General features: G+C 37.9%; 1 protein-coding gene across 1 annotated transcript in view; it reads left to right on the forward strand.

The window, feature by feature from the left end:
• The first annotated feature begins 2092 nt into the window (after positions 1–2092).
• The window catches only part of wdr36 (WD repeat domain 36), a 58104-nt gene continuing 39853 nt past the window's right edge, over positions 2093–20343 (forward strand). The window contains exons 1-3 of the mRNA XM_088629358.1: positions 2093–2384; positions 6430–6457; positions 18600–18700. Coding sequence (XP_088485484.1) covers positions 2229–2384; positions 6430–6457; positions 18600–18700 — 285 coding nt within the window. The 5' untranslated portion in view covers positions 2093–2228. The remainder of the gene's footprint in view (positions 2385–6429; positions 6458–18599; positions 18701–20343) is intronic.

The raw sequence follows: 20343 nt of genomic DNA on the forward strand, positions 1-20343 counted from the left end.
TTTTAATCCATGTCCAGCTCAGTTTGTTGTTATTAATATGATGGGTGTTTGAGTGACCATTACCAAAATGCTTCCCTTCATGGTGAAGTGACTATACCTAATAATGTTATCACCACCTTTCAGCTATTCCTGAGATGTCACAGCAGGTGTCTGTTTAAAATTCACTCAAGCCACTGTCAGGAGTTGCAGCAAAGTGGCTGGTTTGGAACCTATGCAAGGCGGTTGTAGGTCTTTATTGGAAAGGTTCCATTTAGTACCAAAAGTATCCAAGTCCAAAGACGTAAAGCGAAGCCGTAGTCAAGGGATAGTGCTAGAGTTTCGAGAGCCAAAAAGTTAATCAGATGAAAATGATTGGACGAAGGTTGAGCTCAGGAAAGGGAACCTCAATAGTGAGTGAAGACTGAGTGGAGTGACAGAGTATAAATAGGGAAGATCATGTGGAATGTTAATTGATTAATTAGTGCGTGAATGTCTATGGTGCTCGTGGGTATGCGGTGACGTCTAAGTACTCGCGTGCAATTCATGAGCAGCCACGTCAGGAGAAACAACTCCATACCTGGGTCAAATTTCTACACATGCATACAGTATGTTCACCTTTACCCACAGGTGCTCAAGTGGGCTAAGATTCTACTGACCAAAAAATCACAACCTGATGTTATATTCACATGAAAAAATTAAGAGGTTAAGGAAATCCTAATTACTGGTAGTTCAGGAATGCCAGCACAACAGGACTGGGATATGATGAGGGCACATAGACAATATGGAGACTATTTATCTGGAAGCCATGAAAATCTCTTCTTTAGTATGGTGACAGAGAATTGTTTATAAATAAAGATAGGTAATTTTCTCCTTGTTGCTCTGCTGGAAGATGTATGCTATGTTTCTTTTTCTGATCTTCTGGGGAAATAAAGAGATATGTTGTTTCTATTTTCTTAATATAATATTACTTCAACTGTTAGCCAAGTCGTTATTAATGCAACAGAGATAAAAATGTTAAAGTTTGTCTGCCATAAGTTACCTCACTGTGCTAATGGCCCATGAGGATGAAGCTGACAGGAGCCCAAAATGAGATAAAAGGAACACCATAATAGAAACCAATTCAGAATTCTTCACTTATGAAAGCTAAAGATAAAGCACATGAATGAGGATACCACTTGAATTAACAGATAGAAAGCATAACATAATTGAAAAGAAAATTTCAAAGGAAGCTCAAGTAGTGTTTTCAAAATGGATAAGGAGAAAAGTGGTTTGGGACATGACACTCCAGACAATAGTGTATGAGTGAGGGCAAACAAGAGGAATAAATGTGAAGGAGAAGAATCCTTATTGCGGGACATGGTGAGCATTATTAAATTGGATTGTATTTGGATTTGATGGAAATTCCACAACTTCAGTTCAGTAGTGTTCAGTGATTCCACAAGAGGAACTCCATGTGGAATCTCTGTAATTTCATAAATTGCACTTCAGAATTACAGTGCCCATAGAAAGTCTACACCCTTGTTTTTTTTCACTTTTTGTAGTCAATGCTTTCTTCTTCTTTACACTCAATACTCTGCATTTTGAAGTGGAAAACTTATACAGTATATTGAAAAATTAAACTGAAATATCATAGCTGGGAGTGGCACAGTGGTTATAACGTCATCGTATCAACTCAGTAAATTTAAAGTAATCAGAACTGGCACACATGCTTTCTTTTCTGACGGTTCATTAAGAACACCATACGTTTCAGAGAACATGGAAACACATTTTTCGAGTGTATTTAATAAAGATTCTGAAAAGAGTTTACTAGACGTATCAGAAACTTATCTCAGTAATAATAAACCGGAATTAGGAGGCATTAATAGCACAGGGGCAAAAGGAAATATATTTATCTGGCAGTTATGTTTGAAAAAATAAAATACCATCTCTTTGATCCATTAAAAAGTAAATATTCTTATACATTAAACATCATGTATATAATGAATACTTCTTACATAAAACTAGCTTTAATCAATTAATCAAGCACTTCAATGAAAGCGGTGGATCTACAACCATTTTAAAGTAGGAACTAAATATTTATGATTCAAGGGAGCTACAGGAACTGTTTTTTCGTGACACGCTTGTTTCGGAAGCAGCATGGAATCCTCATGAGATACAGGCTTCAGTTTTCGGGTGGAAACAAATTTTAATTTTAGTTAGGATACACAGATAATTGAGAAGATTGTCCGTGACAGTTACAGTTGTGTATTATGTCTGTCGCAAATAAGAAAGGGAGCGCTCTATTTTCTGGGTTCAGGGCTTTGGGACTTTATTCCAACCACCTTCCCCACGTGGTGCGCTACCATAAAAAGCACCGGGAGTTCTACGTGGTCACTGCTGTGGGAAAATGCTTCCATACTTACAACGTGAGTGCAATACTGTTGTGTATAAACTTGGAAATAAAAATATTTAAAATGTTGAGGCGGAGAAACTTGATATTTAGGTCAAGAAAGGCTTTGGGTGAAATGCGTAAAACAGCGTGTTATTAGTTTCAGTACATCAGTATTGTGTCTAGATTTGTCTTGTTATAGTAATATAAATATAGTAATGTAAATAGTTTTGGCTATTTTTTTAACCCGAATCATAATGTAATGCGGTTTGGAAAGAGGCGATAATCAGATTATGATTCTCAAGAAACACCTCAAGGAGTTTTTTTTTACATCGGTTACCAAGAGGTCCATCTCAGTCTGAGTTTCTGTGATGTTATCTAAGGCACAGCATCTATATTATCGCACACGTTCTTACAAATAAGAACATTTTCGAAATTAAAACCTGTTGTAACATGAAAAACATCTATGGTGAATGTGTTTTTCGGATTATGCATGATTAATTCTACGATTACATTAACATCTAAAGCCATCTTTTTGAGAAACGAAGCCAAATCGAAAAAGCTGCATGATATCTAAATTTTTGAAGAACTGCATGAAATCGTGATAAGAAGGGGATTGTTTATCTTATCTGGAACGCTACATCTCTGGTCATAATTGATTTTTTAAATTATGCTGTCCAAACAGATGAAGTGGTTACATATTTCACGCGGTTCATTTGCATGTTAATGATCGCTCACAAACTACATTTGTGTAGGTATGTGTAAATATTATTTGGTGTGATCTCCGAACGCCAGCAATTCCCCATTCTATCTCTCATGGCTATGATTGCACTAACTGATCTGTCCATTCCCAGAGATTCAGCTCCTACTTCAGAAAGATATCAGAAACCCCAAAATATCCTTAAATTGGGTTCATACCTCTCAGTGATCAACTCATTTCTTCTATTCACAGATTTTAGCCTTCCATACTTCTGTAATTTATCTCCGGGATTAAAACCTCTTCCCCCTTTCACCCTTTTTTTGTCCTTGTTACCCATCTCAGTCTCTCCTGTCCCCCCTTATTCCCACATCCATTTTCCAGAAACCAGGGAAAGCCCTTGAATGACCCACCTGTGTGACATGTGCTTTAGGTAGGCCAGATGTTGAAATTGCATTCTTGACTAGCACTAAATTATAAGGGTTAACACTCTTACAAACTGTGGTGTCTTTAATAAATAAAAGAGGATCTTTATTTGATGGCTCATCCGAAGGATTACTTTCTGTGCAGCACAGTGTCCCTGTGGCAATGCTGGGATGTTTGTTTTTTTGGAACTCCAGACTTAGAGGGAAGAGTGCCACCTACTGGTCCCTTAACATTACTTAGAGCAGCAGCTGAGTTTTTCTAAGTCTCTCCTCCAGGAAATGGGAAAAACTGAGATGGAAGAGGCTACTTGTGGAAAAATTAGGGTCTTACAACTCCTAGACAGTAAGGGAGAGCAAGTAAGAAGGCGAACAACATGTTACGATTCCAATGCCTTGCACGTGTTTTCAGTGCCACTGCGTGGTTTCCCATTTTGTAATATTACAAAATGATGCTTACATATTTTTTACAAAAATAATTTTATTCAAAACCTGAATTCTCAAGCTGAAGCTATATGAGGCCACGTTACAGTAAATGTCAGGAACAACTAAGAGAAATAGGCTGATTGCTAAATTACTCAGACCAATGAACTCTTAAAGATGCAAGTCTTTTGGGCTAGGTTTCTACTAGATTTAATCACCTGCTTGGAGCAGCATTTGCCCATTATTCTTGACTGATTTGCTCAAGTTTTCTTATGTTGGTTGGGAATGGATATTGATACTTATGGACAGCAGCTATCAGGCTTTCCACAGATTCTCAATCGTATTAAGTATTTAATTTTCACTTTCAAGACATTCACTGTCTTATTCTTAAGCCACTCTAATATTATCTTTGGTACGAGGTCGCAGGTATCCTAAAAGATTTGCCAATACTTTGCTCAATATATGTTCCCATCAGCCATTAAAATTATTTCTTCTCTGACCACAAAATCTTTTGTACACATATTTGCACCCTTCCAGTTAATCGAAGAATAAAAACTGAGGGGAAATTTAACATAAGGTATTTTATGCTAGTGGTCATTAGTTTTAAAATTAATGTATCTTTTGAAGTTTACATTCCTGGCAACTCAAGACCAAATTTATCTTAATATCATTGAGATTTTTTAGATTTAAAGGGTTTCAATATGAGGCTGCGGTCGGTCAGGGGAAATCCATTAAAATGTTAATAGATTTATCTCCAACATTAAGCACAAACAGTCAGTCATTTCTACATTAATGGCTGAGGTCAGAAGATGGAAGTGTAATAAAATGCAAAATGCGTTACTTCAGTGGAGACTTGGTACTTGCCATTAAATTTACTATTAAGTTTGACTTTGTGACTGTGGTACTAGATACATTAAATGTTTTAGAAACATAAGTAATTGAGAAGAAAGTTCTTTTGTATATAAAAGTTCTTTTATATTATAATAAAATATAATTTTACTTGGATTTGAACCAGCAGCTCTTTAGACCGCACACACTTAGGGTCTTTGCTGTATAGCTTACTAACAGTATTCCCAAGCACAGTCTCTGATTACTACTACTTCCCTCTTTTTTGTGTTCTTGGTGGCACTGGCACTTCTTGAGGTTATTGTGACTCTGTGCTGGCCCTCAGCATTTGATATTTATAAAGGACGGAAATCAAACTAATATTGAATTGAAGTGCAGAAATAGTTAAAAATGAAAGGAGGAAATTATGGGCCATTTAACGCATATCGTCTTTCATTAGCTAATTGAGTGAGAGATCTCACCCAGACTTTACTTGACAGAAGCCGGATCTTAATTTCAACAACATGGCTTCGTAACTTCATAGAGGGGCACAGATTTTCCTTCTTTACTCTTATCTTCTGCATTTTATAATTGTCTTATGAATGATTAAGTGAATGTGTAAGGTTTAAATATTTTTCCTACGTTGTCAGTTTTACATTGGATTGCTATGCAAAGTTAACTTTAAAAAAGGGTCATACAGCTTTGTGTTGGGAATCTTAATTACCACGCCTCGAGATAATGTTTTAAACTTAAATGCCAAGGTGTATAAATTATTGTATTAATAAAAAACACAGTTCCTTTAAAAGCCATTATGTAAATTATTTTAAAAAGTAAAATATTTAAAGTCTTGAGACTTTATAGACATAATCAGACTAGATAGATACTTTATTGATCCTGTGAGGGAAATTGCAGTGCAACAGCAGCTTAACACGGACATCACAGCAACAGTGTAACTAATGATACAATAATAATAATAATAATACAATCTATACAATACAATCAGTACAGTGAGAAGTGCACTAAGAGTTACTCACAGTCCAGAACACACAAAGAACAGAACAGTACACAAAAAAGTCGTATTGCACAATATAAATGTAAATGTATTGCACAGGTTCCTGGCATATATTGCACAAAAATGGTTGTAATTTAATGTTTAATGCCTGTATCAGATATTTCATATGTCATATATCACACAGTGTAAAGAGAAGGTAAAATGGGCAGACGTGTGATTCAATTAAGATTCTCAAGGGCAGCTTGTCATGGATGTCATACCTACACAAATGATACAATTTAAAAAAAAATGCAAATTTAATGAGCCAGTGTCTAATACTTTACCTCTTTATATCTTGTGATGACTTGAAAGTCCCACCAGTAGAAAAATCTATGAATTTGGGCTTCATGGAGAAAGAAGGGAAAATTTTTAGACGTTAGACTGCAGAATTGAGGTGGATGCTGACCAGAGTTTATCTCCCAGATAGCCAAAGCCAAAGATACAAAGTAAAAAGTATATGACTTTTTACACCAAAACAGAAAATCAGGCCATAAAGGGTAAAAGGATTTGCCGTGCTTTTGATTGACGAAATAATATAGAAAACTGATACCAGTTAAACCACATTACAGTGTTTTCATCACAAATTGTATTAGAGATACCAGAATGGCAATGCTTCTGAATGTTCAGTGTGTAACATTTTTTTACTTTTTTCTTTTGCCAATAGGTCAAGAAACTTGGAATTGTTGCCGTTAGTAAGTAAATGCCATTTTGTCTTCTGTTCATCAGTTCATTTCCCTTGAGTTTGGTGTGGCTGGTGTTGTGTATTGACATATTTTTCATGCCATTTGTCACTCCTCCACCACAACACTCCTTTTTCAAGCATGCTACAGTATGTCTTGGGTGGCACAGTGATTAGTATTGCTGCCTCACAGTTCTGGGACCTTGGGCTCAATTCTCAATTGAGGGATGCTGTCTTTGTGGAGTTTGCATGTTCTTCTCCATTTTGTGTGGGTTTCTTCTGGGTGCTCGGTTTCCTCCCACAGTCCAAATACATACTGGTATGTCAATTGGCATCTGGTAAAATTTGCCCTGGTGTGTGAGTGAGCATGTTTCTGTCTGTTTGTGCCCTATGATGTACTTTGTGTCCTGTTCAGAGTGTATTCTGCCTTGTGCTGAATTATTCCAAAGACGGGCTCTGGGCTGCCATAACCCTCATTTACCCTCAATTGGATAAGCAGTTATTGAAAGTGAAGTGATGATATGTCTCTTTGATGATATGGAAAAATCAGATATATCATTACTCTAATAAGCAATACGTTTTTTTTAAATTGGTTTATTTTGTACATCAAAGTTTATTTAATAGGCTAGAAACTATAAGAACATTAAATATACATGTTTGTTACCATATTTAGTTTTTTCTTATAATATTAAATGGGTTAAGCTGTATTACTCCTAATGCGGTATCTTTAAATATTCAAAGTGTTTGACTGAATTACTTTTATTAGTAATATTAGTCATTAGTAAATAATTAATATTTTTACAGCAGTTTAATTATTAAAGATGTATTTATGGTTTTGATGGACAGCAAAATAAGCCAGAAGTGTTGTGGTGATGTGGAGATGTCATACTACAAGTATGTTGATTGCATAAGTATTCACCTCGTCTTGGGTCAACACTTGATGGAATCAACTTTGACAGCACTTACAGCTACACTTTGAACAGCCACATGAAACAATTTTTACCCATTCTTCCTTGCAAAGTTGCTCCAGCTCTTTTATGCTGGTTGGGGTTTCTAATAGATAACAGATTTCAAGTACTAAAATGGATTCAAGGGAGGACCTTGAAAGGCAGGTTATGGACATTTTTCTTGTTAAGTCACTTGAGTGTAATTTCCACCTTGTACTTTGAATCTATCCAGTTTTAGCTCTGAAGCAGACTGAAGCAAGTATTCCTAATTTATCCAGCTTTTCCCTCCAGTCACACATTTTCCAGGTTCTGCTGATAAGGAGCAGCCCCATAACGTAACGCTGCCACAAGCATGCTTGACAGTAGGGAGGGTGTTAACTGAGAGTTGTTGGGTTTGTGTTAGAAATAACACTTTGCATTTACACCTAAAAGTTCCATTTTTGTATGTCAAACTACAAAAAACTTTTGCAACGTTTTCCCAGTGGGTTATAAAGGAAAAAATATATATTTTTAGCGTTATTTGCCATGTACAGTGGATAATAACTTTTTTTTGGAACATGGAATTATGTCAGACTCTTACAGATCAATACGTATTTGCTTAGCAGACACTCTTATCCAGGGTGAAATACAAAACATAATAATAACAGTAATATGCATAAGTAAATACCAAAAACAAATCATTCAAATAAAGTAAACAAAGAATAATGTTAGAAGTTCTTGTGCAATGCATAGTGTTGTGAAAGCAGTGTTTCCATTGAGCAGTAAACAGCTTGTAGTTAAGGAAATTTACAGTAAACCTATTACAGTAAAGAAGAGTCCTTTGAGCAGAGTGTAGATTCTTGTGGGGGTAAGTGTTTATTGAAGGTTGAAAGAGGTCTCTACTGTCAAAGCAGTTGAATCATGAAAAGAGCTCAAACGGTGGTGAGATGGAGCCATGGTGGAGAATGAATAGACCAAGGGTGTGAGGGGATTGGAATCTGGAGAAGCAGACAGGTTGAGAAATAGAGGTATAGAGAAATATAGTTCAAGTAGGTAGCTGCGTCAGCCTGCATAGGCTGCAAAGGAACAAGTAAAGGTTTATTCCATGCTGAAAAGAGAGGCAAAGAAACACACCGTTTTGGCTGTGGAGCCTTCTTTACTACTGGTGTAAGTAGTGCCAAAGTTTCCCAATGTCAGGTGTTGACGGAAAGTGTGCTCAAAGGTGGCAGTCAAGTAGGATTAAGACAAATGAGAGCAGATGTCAGTGAAGCAGCTGAAGCAAGCAGAGTTAGCGTCTGATAAAAATGAAGGGAAAGGACTTTTGAGAAGGGATAAGAAGGTGGGGAGGAGATTGTATGGATTTTTTAGAAGACTGGATTATTAATACTAGGAGTGTTTGATGGTAATGAGAGCTCGAGGAAAGGAAGAGAGAAGACAGTTTAGACCTCCATTTATTCTCCTCTTAGGGTAGCTTGGATGTGGCCGGGGGAGTGTAGAGTAGATCAAAGGAATGGGAAAGGAGCATGCAGGATAAGAGATAAGAGGAACGGGGCACTGAGAAGTGGAAGTGACTGAATGTCTTATAAATTTAGAGAAAGTGTCAGTTGGTGAGTGTGGAGGAAGCTCTGGCAGGGGGAGTGTAATGGAAGAATTAGGAGCAAAAGGAGACTGGAGATCTGAATTATCTGAATACTCAAAAGGCATGAGACAAGGGGTTTGTACAAAAGGGTCAGTCCCCGCAGAAAATTAAACTAAGCTGACCGCATCAAGGTTTGTGAGCAAGTCGAGATGGGGAATGGCAGAAGTCGAGTGGACAGCAGGAGAGGAAGTAGCACAGCTGAGTGGTTATGATTAGAAAGGTGGTTTTTGAAAGTGGTGTAATCTTGCTTCAGGATTTCATCACCCATGTGATAGGGTTGTGATGGCTTGTAAACTGTATTTGATGCAAGCTGTGAAAAGAAAAAAATGGACTTTTACACAACTGTAATTAGGATTTTTTTGCTTTGCACATAGAACTTAGACCCACTACAGACTCAAACGGCCTTCTGGAAGCCTTCTTGCCCAGCTTCCTCTTGTGGTCGCAAGGGGAGCTGGTCGCTCCATTTCTATAGATATACCGGTGTTTAACCATTTTATCACAGATCACAATATTTGCATGAACAGCTATTTTTATGAAAATATAAAATACACATGGGTGTAAAAAACATTCAAATATGTTAACTGAGTGAAAGTTCGATAACTTTGTAAAATATTCAATTAAGTAAAGGTTTCCTTCTTTAGAACTACCTAAGTGATCAGCTTTTAACTGTACTCATGTATCAGAAGTAAAAAAAAAACAGGTATGTTTATTAGCAGCACTACTGTTTTACACACATCTGTGGTTACAGTTAAGTCACAGATCAGAAATTTAAATTATAGTCACAGTCGTTATCCATAAATAAAACAATGAAACAATTTTTGGTTCAGATGTTTAAAATGTGAGATGCTATTGCTTGCATATTCCCATTATTCTTCTGTTAAATGCATCTGCATATGAGTTGCAACAATACACTGAGATGAGTCAAATTAATAACCTCTTTATTGTTTTACACTCAAAAGGCATATTTTTATTACTGTTACAATACCTATTGTTCAGCTTCAGTAACTGTTGGTAATCAAAACGGTCAGAGTCTGGTCCTGGTCTCACTGGGTTAAATCAGAACCCAGCAGCACTAAAGAGGCAGGTAGAGGAGTGTTGGCCCTGATGGAGACCTCCCTCATTGTGGGAAACAGCCTTGGCAGATCCCTGTAGTCTGGGGAACAGGCCAAATATCCTTTAAACTGTCCACAACTTTCTTGTGTGCAAGAGGACTTCTTAGAAGCAAACAAAATCCTCCTTATTGGAGTTATGCTATGGTTCAAGGGGGTCCAGTAAGAGCTCCATCTGCTACCAGGTGCAGACCAGACCTGTACTGTAAATTTAAACCGTTTATATACTTACTAAAACACGTACAAAATCCTGATATTCCTTGACCATTATAAGGCTAAGGTAATTACATTATAAAATGACTGAGTGCCATTTAGCTCTCAGATCTTGGCATCTTTTTTTCTATACAATATATGTCCATATAATGTGGAATGTCAACTGTAAATCTCAGTGTAATTCAGTCTGCACATAAATTTGCTCTAGCCCTTAGCACTGTAATGTAAAATGGAACCTGTGATAAATTAGGCAAGCACTAATTTTTAAATGTATTTTGAATGTATTCATATTGTTCAGAAGTTAAATGCTTTGTGAAAACATGATACAGCCAGAGTGTGTTACAGTTCTGTGTGGAAGTGACCACATTCAACTATCATGGGAGAGTTTAAATTTAAGTAGTAAAGAAAAACATGTTATTTATAAATAAAAAATGAATCACTCTACTTTTATATATGATTTCTAAACATCTCTTAGCTGTCAAGAAAGCCACCTTTAATCAACTTAGGCTATGAAGGAAAGTTTATAAATACAACATTATCAACCCATTTGCATAGAAATGCTTCTTGCAGATTAGCTTTGAGTGCTGTACACACATGCCTGATGGCCCTCTCTTCCAGTTCTTTCAGTGTGTCTAGAAGTCTCTCCATAGCCATGAACACAGAGTTCTTTCTTGTCTGGTTTGGGCGAATGAACTTAATCTTGCATTCTAATTCCATAATTTTAAATGCAATACATGACCATCCAGTTTTCCACTGTGCTTGGCACTTTGCAAAACTGGATCTAGACTGCGTTTTGTAGGTGTTTGCTGGGTTCAGACTGTAATGCTGAATCTACTGATGATACCAGTTTTAAAAGCTTCAGGCATAAAGCAGCAGGCTTGCATGCTGGTGTTTGGGTTGCAGGTAATCAGGGCTAAATATTGGATGTTCAGATCACTAGCTAGAGTAATATGGAGGGTACTTTGCCCCTTCAAAACATTTGATTCCTTTTTGACAGCAAATTGAATCAATGTATTCACATTTTTAGTGCTGTAATGCTATCACATTATTGTAAAAAATGATATCTTTACAGAAACAACAGTACTTTTTTTCTCTCCTCAGCATCCCTTTTAAATTGACATCAGTAACAGTAATAATAATAGCATGCATATACAACTAAGATAGAAATTCTCAGCTTTTAAAAATGGATAGCAGAAAAAGGTCAAGAAAAATGGAAGATTCATATACAAATACAGATTCATTTTTTCACAATAATAAAGTACTATTTTTTTGTGAAGCCCCATGTAGTAATTAAACAGAAAATATCAGTTTACTACACCATTTACATTATGGTTGGAACTGTGGCAGTTTTTAAATCTATTACCTTATGAGTACAGTCTCTTACGATATAAAAAAAAATATCATGGACACATTTGAATTAAAACAGAATATTACCACTTCACTGTTGAAATATATATAAAATAGTTTTTTACTTTAACACTTTTTGGTGGAGCGTTGGTACTGTGGCTAAGGATCTGCGCCTGTGGCTGCAAGGTTGTCGGTTCAAATCCCGCGGCCAGGATTGCTTACATTTCTGAAAATACATCTCTGAAATGTGTGAATATTTGTATTGGAAGAATTTTTGTTCTATTCATAGTGTTATTTGAAACCGGTTGCGGGTAATAAGGGACGGCTTCTAAATCAAAACTCTGAAGAAGGCTACCATTTGGTCCAATAATAAGACTTACCTAGATTTTCAGGGGCACACCAGCATCTCAAGAAACCTAATTCTCTAAAGAGGCTTGATGATTGGTAGACGGAAAGGGAAGGGAGGAAAGGAAATCGCGACTTATCAGGAAAATTAGTGAGACGACAAGGAAGGTGGTAAATGATGATGATGAGTAGCTGTGTGGGGACAGTTACTTCAAACTCAAAATGATTATGTCAGAGTAAAAGAGAGGCAAAGATGGAGCTGCCAGGAGGGAGAGAGTAGGAATCCAGTCTTGCTGGCTGTCCAAAAACACAGGGACTATGAGATAAGATGCAGGCCGCAGGGTGGACTTATCAGGGGAGATCCTGGTTTCAGTGAGAGTCCTGATGTGTAGTGAAGATAGATAGATAATACTTTATTAATCCCGTAGGGAAATTGATGTGTTACAGCAGTTCAGCCCAAGACAAGCAAAACAGACATCAGAATAGTTATAAAACAAAAGACAACAAAATAAATAAAAATAAATAAATACATAGGTGTGTGCAAAATGTGCTGATCATAGTCACTCTAAAAACAATAAAATATGTGTAAAATGTGCATAGGTTTATACAGACTGATTGTCCAAAAAGTATAATGGAGTAAACATGCTGTCCATAGAGGAGCAAATGAAGGGCTAACAGTCCTAGCCCAGGGCAGCGTTATACACCCTGACAGCCGCCGGGAGGAAAGCGTTCCTTTGAACACCGTAGCTGGAGCAGTCTATTGCTAAATGTGCTCCGCTGCCCAGTAACAGTCCCATGAAGCGGATGAGAGGTGTTGTTCATGATGGCTGTAAGCTTGGTCAGCATTCTCCTCTCAGCCACCACCTCCATGGGGTCAAGGCTCATCCCCAACACAGTGCTAGCCTTCTTGATAAGTTTATTGAGCCTATTTGCATCTTTTGTCATGATGCTGCTGCCCCAGCACACAACAGCTTAGAAGATGGCCGCCGCCACCACTGATTCATAAAAAATGTGTAGCAATGTTCCACACACACCAAAGGACCTGAGTCTCCTAAGAAAATAGAGTTGGCTCTGATCTTTCTTGTACAGGGCGTCAGTGTTACCAGACCACTCCAGCATATCATCCAGGTGTACCCCTAAGTACTTGTAGGAATGTACACCCTCTATGTCCTCACCCTGGATGGAAACAGGGTTCAGTGGAGACTTATTCCTTCGAAAGTAAAAGATAATTTCTTTGGTCTTGCTGGTGTTAAGCTGGAGATGGTTAAGATGACACCACTCCACAAAACTGGTAATCAAGCTCCTATATTCCTCCTCCCTCCCCTCTCTAATACACCCCACAATTGCAGAGTCATCCGAAAACTTCTGCAGATGACATGTCTCAGAGTTGTACCTGAAGTCAGAGGTGTAAAAGGTGAACAGGAATGGAGCAAGGACAGTCCCCTGTGGAGCCCCAGTACTGCTAACAATCTGTTCGGACACACAGCTCTGTAGCCGTACGTACTGTGGCCTGCAGGTCAGATAGTCTATAATCCAGGACAGCAGGGGAGTGTCCACCTGCGCCGCCCTTAGCTTATCTCTCAGTAAAAGTGGATGGATGGTGTTTAAGACACTGGAGAAGTCAAAGAACATAACTCTCACAATGCTCCCTGTCTTCTCCAGGTGAGAGTTAGCTCTGTGTAGCAGATAGATGACTGCATCCTCCACTCCCAGGTGTGACCGGTAGGCGAACTGCAGGGGGTCCAGTGCTGTACTCACCAGGGTTCTGAGGTGGTCCAGTACAACCCTTTCCAGAGTTTTCATTAGGTGTGATGGTAGTGCCACTGGTCTGTACTCATTCAAGACTTTAGGGTGCCCCTTTTTGGGTACTGGCACCAGGCAAGATGTCTTCCAGAGAATCGGAACCTTTTCTAATCTCAGGCTGAGGTTGAAGATGTACTGCAGCACTAAACCCAATTGGTCCGCACAGATCTTTAGCACCCTGGAGCTGACACCGTCAGGACACGCTGCCTTCCCTGCATGGAGTCTCCTCAACTCCCTTCTGACCTGGTCAGCTGTGATGGACAGGCCGAGGAGGGCAGGGGAAGATGGAGTAGGAGTAGGAGGGATCACATGATGGGGTGACTGAGGACATGAAGAGGGTGTCTGGGGTGAAGGCCTGTGAGGTGAATGGACAGTGGACCCTGTATCGAATCTGTTGAAGAAAAGATTCAGCTCATTGGCCCTCTCCAGGCCTCCCTCACTCTGTTGGATAGGAAATCGGTTTTCCAGCCTGTTGGCAGTTTTAGAAAGCGAAATAGAAATGATGCAAGGCTTCGACATATGAGACAGGTGTAAGGAAATTGGTCGGATTAGGTGCAGCATGAAATCAGTTGTGAGGGGTGCGGATAATATAATAATAATAATAATAAACTTTATTTTATATAGCGCCTTTAAAGGTGGCTTCTCAAAGCGCTTTACAGGATGACAATAACAATAAATAAGAAGACTACAACAATAAATAAGAAAAATTTCACAAGACAGGACACAATTATAATTACAGCAATACAACAATAACAATAGAGGAGACCGTGGAAGATGGTATTAAGAAGAGCAGAGGGGTGAAGAATGGAACCAGTTAAGTAAAGGCTTTTCTGAAAAGGAGGGTTTTGAGTCTGGATTTGAAGGAGTTTAGAGAAGGTGACTCTCTAATATCCTTGGGCAAGGAGTTCCAGAGCTTGGGGGCATAGCAGGAGAAGGCCCTGTCGCCCATACAATGTAGACGGGCTTGGGGGACAGTAAGGAGGGCAGAATTTGAAGAGCGGAGGTTGCGAGGTGGGGAGTAGGGCGATAAAAGTTCAGACAGGTATTGAGGTGCCAAGCCATGTAAAGCCTTGTAGGTGAGCATGAGGATTTTAAAGTCTACGCGGAATTTGACCGGAAGCCAGTGCAAGGACTCCAGGATAGGAGTAATGTGAACACTTGCACTAGATCTGGTCAGGATTCTGGCTGCTGAATTTTGGACATACTGCAGCTTGTTCAGAGTAGATTTAGATACCCCAGGGAGCAGAGCATTGCAGTAGTCAATTCGAGAGAATACAAATATGTTGATCAGCTTTTCAGCCACAGTTAATGATAGCATAGGGCGTAGTCTTGCGATATTTCTAAGGTGAAAAAAAGATGTTTTGACAGTATGCTGTACATGTGGGTCGAATGTTAAGCCAGAATCGAATATAACCCCAAGGTTTTTCAATTTTGATTGGAGCTCAAGTACAGAGCCATCTACAGACAGGGTTACAGGACTGGCTTTGCGAAGTTGATGGGGGGTACCAATAAGCATGACTTCAGTCTTGTCACAGTTAAGATGAAGGAAGTTTTGAGTCATCCAAATTTTTATGTCAGAGATGCAATTAGATAGAATAGAGACAGCCACATCAGTGTCGGGTTTGGTATGGATGTATATTTGAGTATCGTCAGCGTAAAAATGAAAGCTGATGCCATGTGATCTTAAAAGCTGACCAAGTGGGAACATGTAAATGCTGAAGAGCAAGGGGCCCAGTATTGAGCCCTGAGGGACACCAGACTTGACAAGACCAATTTCAGACCTGTACCCATTGAGAGAGACAAAGTGACAGCGATCAGTGAGGTAAGACTTAAACCATTTGAGGGCAGTGTCAGAGACTCCAATAACGGGAACTGAGGAGTAGGTCTTGATAAGTAGCAGAGAGAAGTGAAAGTCCAAGAGTAGGGTGTGAGTGATGAGAGCAGGAAGTGGGTGAGAAGAAGGGAGGAGCTTGGCCAGGGAGTGATGGTAGTGTCTGGCTGAACTTGCTTACAGGTTCCTTTGCCATTTTGTTCTCTTTGGGCTCCCTGGCACTACTGGATCTGAAGAGGCTATACAGGTTTTGGTGCTGCTATTTACCCATGTGGTATTTAAACCACATTAGTTAACGCCAGTGTGAGATTGTTCAGTTGTGACCTCTCACACACACTTGTTAGTAATCCAGAAACTGCTTATAATGAGGAGTGATTGAGTCAGCCTTTACTTTGTCCAAGTTTACAGTTTCAATTCAAGCTTTATTGTCCCCTAGGGGAAATTTATTTTAAGCCACAGTCAGAGAATACAGTAGTGTTACAGAAGACAAGAATCAAGAGACAAGGTAGTTACTTTGCATTGTTTAAGAGTGTAATTGCAGTGGGAATTAAAGATTTCCTGAGTCTGTTGGTTTTACAAAATTCAGATAGGAGATGTGTAAATTCACAATGGAGGGGGTGAGACACACTCTATAATGCTTTTGGCTTTCTTAGTCACCCTACATTTGTAAAGGATGCTTAAGTAGATTTGATTATTTTGCCACTTATATTCACTAATTTACTCAGCCTATTACAATTACCGGTACTTATGTTGCCTAACCAACAAGTGAAGCAGTATGTTAAGACACTTTTGTGTAAGAATAGTTTTATCTACCTTAAAGTAGCTGAGTTTTCTAAGAAAGAAAAGTCTCTGTTGACCTTTTTTTTATAGATAGTGTCTCAACATTTGTCCCATTTTAGGTTTTTGTCAATGACCAGTCCCAAGTACTTGTCATCGACAATTTCAACAGGCTGACCATCAGTTACAGTGGGCTGAAGGGGTGTAGTATTTTTCCTAAAATCAATAACCAGTTCCTTTGTTTTTTAAAAATTTAGGGAGAACTTGTTGCACCAGTTAGTAAGATCATTTAGAATGGGCCCATGATGGTATTCTGTGTCCTTAAATAAATTGACCAGGGCTGTGTCATCAGCAAATTTAATGAGATGTCTATCTGTGTGTTTGCTTATGCAATCATTAGTGTACAAAATGTACAAGAGAGGGGACAAGACACAGCCCTGTGTTGATCCAATTGATGTGTAGTGAATGTCAGATAAGCACTTCTCCAATTTGACCTGTTGAGACCTGTTAGTTAGGAAGTCTAGCAACCATCTACTAACAATTCAGATTGAAGTACTTTGAGTTTCTGTGCAAGCAACAGTGGTTGTATTCCATTGAAAGCGGAGGAGAAGCTAGCAAATAAAATCCTTACAGAGGTCCCTGGTTGGTGCAGATGTTGATAGACCAGAGTTAACAATGTGTGTATTGCATCATCTACTCCCCTCCTTTCCCTGTGTACATACTGCAGGGGGTCAGTGAGGGCTTGTATGCTCTTTGTGATGTGTTGCTTCACTATTCTCTCAAGAGTTTTTGCTGGGAGAGATGTGATGGCAACAGGCCTGTAGCTGTTAAGGCTACTAGGCTTGGCAGTTTTAGGAATAGGAATAATGGTGGATTTCTTCCACAGAGAGGGATCTGTAAATTTAAGGACATCTGGAAGAGAAAACTAAAAATAAAAGTTTCTGCAGCAATTTCGCATAGGCAGATATAGCAATACCCATTCCTGAATAGCCCCACACAACATAGTAACCATACATCAAAAAGAAATGAAAGAAGGTACTTATTAAATCCTGACTAATGCTATAGAATGAAAAGATCAGACATTAGATGCCTGCTGAGGTATATGATGTAAGATATATTTCTACACGAATAGAGGAAAATTTTACATGTTCCAGGCATGTCAGGTAATAGAAATTCCTAAGTGTTTATTAAACTGACAGCCTTACTGTGTATTCTGCTGTTTATGGTGAAACTGGTATTTACTCTGTTTGAGAGAGACTTTTGTTTGATGGCCATGAAAATAAGAACTCCATGTCGATAATGACCGATTCAATTTAAAGTTAATCATATTTACAACTACATAATACATACTTGAAAATGAGTTTTGAAGGTCCAAGCATTGTTTATGTGTTTATTTTTTACATACAGATTTACTATATAATTAATTCCCCTTCCATGGTTTTCATTATTATTAAAACAGGTGGCTGCCTTTTATGTATTTAATTATACCTGAGCCTTGTGTTGACTTAAGGTGAGACAATAGGAGGCGCTCTTAGAAATTGGTGAATAATTGAAGGCAGAATTCCCAGTTATCTCTTCTTGTTGTCATCAGAGACGAGATAACATATAAAAATAACATACCAAATGCATTTTTAAATGTAAGGCCCTTATTTTAATTTTAAGTGAAATTAGTACAGACAGATTTGAAGGTAAGGGTTTTTGCCTGGCTGGATTGGCCATTTTCTTGTCCAGTCTCCATGATCAAGGTAAAACTTGTCTTGTAAAATGGTAGTTTTGTAAACTGGGACTATGAAATTGGGGGTTAACAAAGCTAACCTTTCTTAGCTGTAAATGAAGTCAGAGATTTAGCAAAATAAAAGGTTGCATTGGCTGTTCAAATCTACAGTTATGTTGTCAGGCTTGCTTCCACGTGAAACAGGTAAAGGTTTATTCCATGGTGAAAAGAGAAAGCAAGAAACACAACCCGTAGAAAGCTGCAAGGCTGAAACATTGTGTTTCTTTTCTTCTATTTTCAGCTTGGAATAAACCTTTACTTGTTCCTTTGCATGCTTTTATTTAGCTGTTTTGCAGGTTTTAGTTTTGTTTATAAAGTGTGATTCTGTGCCTATGGAATGGCACAAACTAGAAACCTTTGAAAAAGGAAAGATCATCCTTGATTTTCTCAGGCAATGCACTCCCAGAGGACATCTCGTCTTTGGCTGCAGATCGTATGTTGGTATTTGTTGCACATGGAAAGCTGGTATCTGCATTTGCCAGGAACAAAGAGGTAAGCTTGTTTTTTTGTTCCTCTCAGAGATGTGACTTTGTTTTCAAACCTAAATCATAGCAACGAAGTGATTTATATCACTAAAACCTCTGTTTTGGATTCTGAGTGCTAACACAAACATTTTTTAGTATATCTTAATTGTGTTGATACGACACACGTATGGTATTGTTTCACTGCCCTTTATTCCTTTTAAAGTGAGCTAGAAATTACTTTCCAGAAATCCCTATTGAAGGAATAAGGAAAAAAGATGCCTTGAGTGGGAATTCCACCAATACACGGGTGAATTATTTAAAATTCTGTAGACTATTATAAATCATCACAATAAATATAAGAACACCTGAATAAAGGTAACAATTGTCTTGTTTACCTTTCTCTATGGCTTTGCAGTAATGACTATCAGTATGGTCTTAAACAAGAGCTTTAACTGGAATATCCTATTTAAAATTCCTATTGATTTGTTCTTTTTAGCAGTATGGAGTATTAAACTTAATATTTTTATTTTTTTCCCTGTAAACAAAGATAAATGAGCAAAGGCCTGGAATGAAATACGTCAGGGTATGAATCTCGGAATGAAATACGTCAGGGTTCATTTGAGAGGCTAATATCACATTGGCACATTGGATTTTTATCGTAATTCATGGATGGGACATTCAGTTATTCTGTTTAGTTTGTCAGCAGATGGAACACCATTTCAGTTATTTTGTGTAGTTTAAGTTCAGGTGTAGCTATTTGATTGATTGTGTGGTTTATTATATTCTCTTCAGAAATCGGTTTGCTCTAACCCAGCTCTAAAGACTGAACAGGTGTTTAAAGTTGCTCTTAAAACTGGAAGAAATTAGTAAAAGGGTTTTTGCTACATCTTAGGGAGCATGTACTGCTGGTTCAAAAAATGTCCTACAGTATATGTTGTGTGCATGATACTTGTGTATTAGTGTGTGATTTGTGTATAAAATGAAAACATGTTTTCTACAGAAGTAAGATATAAGTCAATGTATTTTTTTATTGTTGGATGTTTAGCCGGCCCCTATAAGGTATTTGTTTTCTACTGGTTATTCAATAGTATTATAGGTCTGTATGAACTCAACACTTGAGTATAAACTTGAGATTTCTTATATTGTAGAAACACCATGGAACTTTTGGTGAATTCATGAAAATGTTTTCTCATTTATTTTACTTGTGTTTTCCTGTCCTAATGCTCACAGTCTGAATGCAGTTGACTCTACGTATCAGTGCAGATTGCATCATGAAGTACATGAGCTATTGAGATTTTTGATGGGATGATTAGATAAATTAATCTAAATTAAAGTTCTATGTCATTATATAATAAAGTAAAACAATTTTTAGATTGTGGTGGGAAGATTGAGATGGTGAAGAAGAAAAAAAAATCCTTCATTTCTCCATTTTGTGGGTTAAGCAAATTGCATTGGGTTCTTTTGAATTTTTCTTTTTTTAAATTATCTTCATTTAACATCCCATATTTTTTTTCCATCATGAAAGCCAGACTCTCCATAATGAAAACAACTTAGTGAGGAAAATAATACAAAAGGCATGCGGATAAATCTGAATAGTAGAAAATAAAGCAGTAGTTTACTCTTTTCCAAAATGTTGTCAAGCCATCAATTGTTGCCATCAGTTATGTTGCT

Source organism: Lepisosteus platostomus, chromosome 4 (genome assembly GCF_059453375.1).
Source record: "Lepisosteus platostomus isolate fLepPlt1 chromosome 4, fLepPlt1.hap1, whole genome shotgun sequence".
Taxonomy (NCBI): domain Eukaryota; kingdom Metazoa; phylum Chordata; class Actinopteri; order Semionotiformes; family Lepisosteidae; genus Lepisosteus; species Lepisosteus platostomus.